The 7,500-nt window shown below is 46.4% G+C and overlaps 1 protein-coding gene across 1 annotated transcript in view; it reads right to left on the reverse strand.

Moving 5' to 3' along the window:
• The window catches only part of LOC125305730 (CUB and sushi domain-containing protein 3-like), a gene marked incomplete at its 5' end in the record, with an annotated part of 171,404 nt that overhangs the window by 28,272 nt on the left and 135,632 nt on the right, over positions 1-7,500 (reverse strand). Inside the window, 3 exon segments of the mRNA XM_048260650.1 lie at positions 2,575-2,751; positions 3,945-4,066; positions 4,068-4,122. Coding sequence (XP_048116607.1) covers positions 2,575-2,751; positions 3,945-4,066; positions 4,068-4,122 — 354 coding nt within the window.

Below are 7,500 nucleotides of genomic sequence, written 5' to 3' on the forward strand. Positions count from 1 at the left end.
CTCTCTCTCTCTCTCTTACTCTCTCTCACTCTCTCTCTCCCTCTCTCCCATAGCCTTGCCCTAGAGTGTGGAGAAGAGAAGTTTCTCTGCATATAATTCCTAGTCTGGACAACTTCAAACGGCGAAGACACTAGCACTAATAACGCATAGGTCAGAGGGAGTGGTTAATTGAATCTCATTCCAACAGCAGGCTTTTCCACCGGCGGGCACACTCACACACACAGACACACACACACACATGCACTCAGCTCCTCTTGCTGCTAATATGCACACGACTCCACGATTCCAGCGCGAGAGAGCGACTCAAGGCATTAAATAAGTGTGAGAACATTCAAGAGGCACGCATATTTTACTTTCTTTTTTCTCTCTCTCTCTCTCTCTCTCTCTCCACCAAGATGAAATGAGCACTGTCAACGAATATCACAGAGAAAACTAAGACAATCATCACCATTACATAAATGCACAATTTAATATAACGCTATTTAGTGTTAATCCAGAGAGATTATAGTTTTATATTGCCTGAAGTGGGTCAGCTGAATTAACTGTTAGTGATACAAAGAAGTGTTTTTTTTAGGCTGTTTATGCAGTGGCGCACAGTGAGATGGTGATGGGGGGAGAAGAGTTAAGCAATTCAGCAGCTTGAGTCTTTTTACAAGCGTATTATTCTGTGCCATAACCAGGCTGCATTATTAATTTTGGCCAAGCTCCCTTCATTTCCCCACCCAGTATAGATTAGAAAATGTTCCTGCCTTCTTAAAAGACAGGGGACTTTAAGAACTGTGTGTGTGTGTGTGTGTTGCCGCCTTTGTTCTTATGTATGTGTGTGTGTATAGGTATGTGCACTTGCGTATGCATGTGTGGCAATGGTTGTTTGGCTCTCCTTTTGTTCTTTCCTACGATTGTTGTAAGTGTGTGTGTGTGTGTGTGTGTGTGTGTGTGTGTGTGTGTGTGAATTTCTGTATCCTTGAGACTGTGTGTTAAAAGCTGGCCTTCATATTACAGAATTCACTGTGTGTTTGTAAATGCATGCTTGTGTGCTCAAACACTACATTTTGTTTTTCATGCCATCAACCCCATGTATTAAGGTCATGATCTATATGTAATTGTATTCATGAAGGAGTCTGGACCTTTCAATGTGTGTGTGCATGAATGTGTTCATGCATGTATGTGTGTGTGCATCATGCATATCTGTGTGAGTATACACATCTGTGTGTGCTTGTGTGTGCATGAATGTGTGTGTGCATCATGCATATCTGTGTGAGTATACACATCTGTGTGTGCTTGTGTGTGCATGAATGTGTGTGTGTGTGTGTGTGTGTGTGTGTGTCTCATGCCGTGGGCTAATGAGGCTGACGCACGGGCCTGTCTCGTGTCTATCAGGCCTGCGCTACCGAGTCTCATTAATCCTCGCCATCATCCAATGTCAATCCAGACACTCCATCCATTACCCTGGTGCAATGCATCATGGGACCAAGTGTCTTTGCTAATGACAGACAAGTGGCCTATTGATATTCACCGGCGACCCTCTTTGATCCCCCCTGCTCATTATTGCGCCACCACACGAGCATCAATCTTGCATTATTTGTCAGTCTGGGATGGATCCTCGCCTTCTTTCCATTTTGGACATTACTCAAGCGTAGCTGCTACTGAATCTCATTTTTCCATATTAATGGGGATAGTTTTTTTTTTTTTTTTCTGGCTGCTTGATGAGTGGGGTATTTTTCTGTGTCAAAACCAGACGCAGCCCACTTCGTTACCTATGTTTATCCAGAGTGAATAGCCATCACAGCGGGTGTCCAGGAAAGCATGCATCTCAATCCAACGGATCTGCTGACTGGATCAAGTGTGTGTGTACCTGACAAATGGCCTACATTTAATTTGGATGGATGGAGTGGGAGGGAGAGGAGAAGAGAGGAGAGGGGAGGAGATGGGAGAGGAGAGGAGAGGAGAGAGGGGAGGAGAGGAGGGAGGAGAGGAGGGAGGGGGAGGGAGGGAGGAGGGAGAAGAGGAGAGGAGGGAGGAGGGGGAGGAGAGGAGAAGAGGAGGGAGAGGAGAGGAGGGAGGAGAAGAGGAGGAGAGGGAGGAGAGGAGAGGAGAGGAGGAGGAGAGAGGAGAGGGGGGAGAGGAGAGGGAGGGAGGAGGGGAGGAGGGAGGGGAGGGAGAGGGGAGGAGGGGGAGGAGGAGAGGAGAGGAGGAGAGGAGAGGAGGAGAGGAGAGGAGGGAGAGGAGAGGAGGGGAGGAGAGGGAGAGGGAGGGGAGGAGAGGAGAGGCAAGGAGAAAAGGGAGTTCATCTCCATCTGTTCTATTTCAAAGAGGATTATAAGCCAGCTTTTGGAACAATGCAAGCGTGTGTATGTGTGTTTATGTGTGTGTGTGTGTGTGTGTGTGTGTGTGTGTGTGTGTGTGTGTGTGTGTGTGTGTGTGTGTGTGTGCATGCGTGCATGTGTGCGTGAGTAAGGGAGGGGAACAAAATGAATGCGTGTATCTGAAGGATTGCAGTCCAGAACAGAATGTTTGTATGTGAGAATGAATTACTGTAAATGTGTGTGTGTGTGTGTAACTTGGCCCACTCACAGGTGCAGTTGGGCTCAGAGCCTGACCAGGTGCCGTTGGCCAGGCAGGTGCGGGCGGGTGCTCCGGAGAGGCGGTAGCCGTCGGCACACGAGTACATGATGGCGTGGGAGAAGGAAGTGCCGTCCACTCGCGAAACACGCCCGTTAGCAGGAGTGCCCGGGTTTCCACACTGCACCGCTGTGGATGCAGGTGGACACTGATTAAAATATGCATAAATAAACACACACACACACTGACACTGACACAGACACACAGACACAGACACAGACACAGACACAGACACACACACAGACACACACACACACACACACACACACACACACACACACACACACACACACACACACACAGTTATACAAGCTCATACACATGTACTCACAGATACACGCACAGAAACACACACACACACACTCATTCTCTCAATCTCTCTTAAACACACACAAACACAACTGAGAACAAATTGTCCTTGATATAATGCCAGATCAATAACATCAATATTTCAAATGAAATAACAAAAACATCACCTCCCTCTTGTAGAGTTAACAACCTTAAATTAACTAAATACATGGCACACTTACACACAAGCCATAACTACAATTTAGCCTTAGAGGGCATTTCTTCCCATTGAGAGGGGGATGTAGTCCATTCAAGACTACATTCAGAGCTTCCCAGGTGTTTATGCGTCTCCCTCAGACAGGTCGGGTGTAAAACAAGCTGTTCGAGAGGCCGGGAGGAGAGCTCGTCTGGCCCTGAGAGATGACCACCCTCAGGAGGACGCAGGGAACCAACAATCTGTAAATCTACTTTATTGCCAGGCACTCACCGTGGCAACCAATAACCTGTTACCCTGGTGATGGCATGGTCAAGGTGCAGGACCAAAAAGGGCTCACTGCAACAAAAGCAAGACCCATCAAACAGTAACAGCCTCCAGGCATGAGAGGCATACACAGAAGATTTCCCATTTCCTTCAGTAAGTGAAATGCAGCGTATTTACAGTGACATGTCCCTCATGTTTACAGTGACATATCTGAGCAGAGAAAAACAAATCTGTAAAATCGATGTGGTCTCACTGCAATAACCTGCAATAAGAGAGCTAATACAATAAACAGCATCAACAAGTTGAACACTACTTCAGTCACCTCATAACACAGAGGAGCCACAAAGTGCCTTCAACACCACAGAAGTCTGTTTGATTCACTCAGTTATTTTTCTTTGTCAGCAAGAAAATGAAATTACACCCTTGTACTTCAAAGCTCATCCTCTGTCTTCCTCGTTCATTTCTACTTTTCATACACTAGCTAAGCTAACCCGGTTCTTTCTCTCAGCACTGGGGTATGTGTGCGTGTGTGTGTGTGTGCGTCATGGCTTACGTTTGCAGGTGGGCTGCTTGCCCGACCAGGTGCCGTTGGGGAAGCAGATCCGCTCGGCTGAGCCGTAGAGCGTGTGGCCTGTGTGGCAGGTGAAGCGCACCTTGCTGCGGAGCTGGAAGCTACCGGCCTCCACGGGCTGGCGCGGCCAAGGCCGGGTCCCCACAGTTTCCTCGAAAGCCTCCCCCAGAGAGAGAGAGAGAGAGAGAGAGAGGGAGGGAGAGATAGAGGGAGAGAGAGGGAGAGAGAGAGGGAGAGAGAGATAGAGAGAGAGAGAGAAAGGGAGAGGGAGAGAGAGAGAGAGAGAGAGGGAGAGAGAGAGGGAGAGAGAGAGAGAGAAAGAGGAGGAGAAAAAGTAAAAAGGAGAGTAGGGTCAGATGTGTGACAATATATGTGTGTGTGTGTGCGTGTATGTGAGAGAGAGAGACAATGGGAGAAAGAAATGGAGAGAGAAAAACAGGAGAGTGAAGAGAGAAAGAGAGAGAATGAGAGATGAAGGAAGAGAGAGAGAGGAAATAGTGTGCGTGTGAGACAGAGAGAAAGAGAGAGGGAGAGACAGATAAAGTAAAAGATAAACAGTGAGGAGAGAAGACAGAGAATGGGAGAAAGAGATGGGCAGATAGAGAGACAGCGGGGAAGTGAATGAGAAACAGAATGGAGGCGTGAGAAAGAGACTGAGAAAGAGAAGTAGGCAGAGAGACAGAGAAAGAACAAGAGAGAGGAAAAGAGGGAGAAAAAGAGATAGAGAAAGGGGTAAGAAGAGAGAGAGAGAGCGTGAAAGGGGGAAGAACAGAGAGAGGGAGAGAGAGCGTGAAAGGGGGAAGGAGAGAGAGAGAGAGAGAGAGGGGAGAGAGAGCATGAAAGGGGGAAGAAGAGAGAGAAAGAGAGAGAGAGAGAGAGAGAGAGAGAGAGAGAGCATGAAAGGGGAAGAAGAGAGAGAGAGAGAGAGAGAGAGAGAGAGAGAGAGAGATTGAGATGTTGACAGAGGAGTGCTGAAGAAGAGCCCCTGCTAGGTAACAGGCAGGTTATTACTGCACTCGGTCTCCACCGGCTATCATATCAGAGCGGGACTGCGGAATCTCATTTGCACCTCCACTGAGGCTAAAGACACAGGCTGGACACACAGAGGTGTTCACTGCACACCAGTGCAGAAAAAGAGAGTAGAATTATAAACATGTCAGGACAAATGTGTTGTCCATGTCATTACAGAGACAAGACATGTCAGGTGTCAGGAGTCAGGACCGAGCTGATGTGTGGAACAGCGTTACATCTTACATACACATAAATATATACATACACATTAATATATACATACACGTGTAAAACAGCGTTACATCTTACATACACACAGATATATACATACACGTGTGAAACAGCGTTACATCTTACATACACATGAATATATACATACACACGTGAAACAGTATTACATACACATGAGTATACACACGTGAAACAGCGTTACATCTTACATACACATGAATATAACTGATCATGTGCTCAGTGCTCCTCAGAAATGTGTTTGATGGGGATTGGTTGATGCTCTCAGGCAGAGGTCAAACTGAGAAAATAGCCTTCCATTACTCTGGCTTGCATCCTTGCATCTGACACCTTAGGTCAACTTGATTTCCTTTTTGGACGAAGGGAATTGTGTGTGTGTGTGTGTGTGTGTGTGTGTGTGTGTGTGTGTGTGTGTGTGTTTTAAATATCTGCTGCGTGGTCTTATGTTATTATCTTGGGGAATCAGCAGAAGCACACATACACTTAAACATCCACACACTCACATACATACATACATTATACAGCAGTGACATCAAATGTTAGCACTAGATTGCCTTGGTTGTTTGTATGTGTATAAATAATGCATGTGAGTACTGAACAGGAATGGTAATGATAGCAATGTATGATCATAAAGGCCCTCTGGATATAGGCATGGACGTATGGGATAGAATATCAATTTAGAAAGATAAACACAACTGAACAGAATTTATTTCAATTTGTTTGAAGATAAATCACATAGATTACCCTTAACGTTATATGTGTGGAATATGTGTGGAAACTCTCAAGGTTACGACAGGCTTATGTACTTGCAGGATACAGTTCTTTCTGCTATACTAACACACCGTCTACTCTGTCCATGTGCAGTAGGCTGCCTGTCTCATTCCTCTTGCTGCAGGCTTTTTTTTAATGCTAGAGGCAGCAATACTAGGCAGGGGGAGGCAGAGTGATACGCTTTGTGTGTGACAGCCATTTCAAAGAGCTCTTTGCACAAATGAAAATGATGGTGCTTCAGGAGTGAGAGCAGGATGTTAATGGAGGTGAGACATGGCTGTAGCTGCAGTTAGCAAAAAAAAAAAAAAAACAGAGGTATTATTATTTTAATCACGCCACAGTCGGGAGAATAGGTGCACAAATATGGTATGGATGTAAATGAGTGCCTCACTTTCACACCACCTGCATGTGCTAGTAAGTCAATGATGTAAATTGTGCTTAGATTTAATTCACTTAAAATGTTGTAAACATGTTATTTTGCCCACTAGCCAAGCATATGGAGACTACCATTCCATTTTCAGACAAGAACACTTTTCTCTTCATTAATGGGGGTCCATTTGATTCTGTTGTGGGTATACATGTGTATTAGTACACATGTGCAGGAAGCCCTACACATGACGGCAAGACTCCATTAACAAGCAGGCAAAGTAAATAAAAAATAACTACGTATAACTTTGTCCAGCATAACATCCTCGTTGACCTGAATTAAATCTCTGTGGTGCGTTGGTGTAAGAGTGTTTCCAGTGCGCAGCGATCTGCCTGATCGGCCATCCCCTCCGAAGCACCGCCCCCCCCCACCACCACCACCCCCCGCACCACCGCCAAACTACGGCGTCTCGGGCCGGTGTGTCTGCGTGCACGCGCGCGCGTGTGTGTGTGTGTGCTGTGTCATTGTGCCCTTTGTTCATAAATAAATGGAGACGTGGCAGCGCTCTGCCACCTCATAGGCTTTTCTTCCCACAGAAGAAGAGGGGAATCTTGTTATTATTTTTTTCTTTCGTCTCATCTCATATCTCTCTCTCTCTCTCTCTTACCCTCCCTGCTCCCCATTTGAAATCTGGGACATGACTTCCCCTTTTCAAGGTAGATGAGAGGACGTGTTTCGGCTCATTTTAACCGCCACTTCACATGGTATGGTGACACACACAGACACACATACTCAGAGAGAGAGAGAGAGAGAGAGAGAGAGAGAGAGAGAGAGAGAGAGAGAGAGAGAGTGTGTGTGTGTGTGTGTGTGTGTGTGTTGAGAAGCTGGGTAGAGTGAGGAAGCAGTCCTATTCACTGGGGGAAGCCCTGCCTTGGCCCATTGCTGATTGTGCCGACTCAGAGACAGAGCAGTCAAGGTGGGACGCGGTTGCTTTAATCGCCACTTTTTAGCAATTAGAAGGTGCTCCTTCAGTATATTTACTATTTAGGCATTTAGCTGATGCTCTTATCTAGAGTGACTTACAGGCCAATTACAGGCTTAACTCGGGGTTAAGTGCTCAGGGCACAACGGTGCGCAGCC

The sequence above is a fragment of the Alosa alosa genome, chromosome 13, assembly GCF_017589495.1.
Source record: "Alosa alosa isolate M-15738 ecotype Scorff River chromosome 13, AALO_Geno_1.1, whole genome shotgun sequence".
NCBI lineage: Eukaryota > Metazoa > Chordata > Actinopteri > Clupeiformes > Clupeidae > Alosa > Alosa alosa.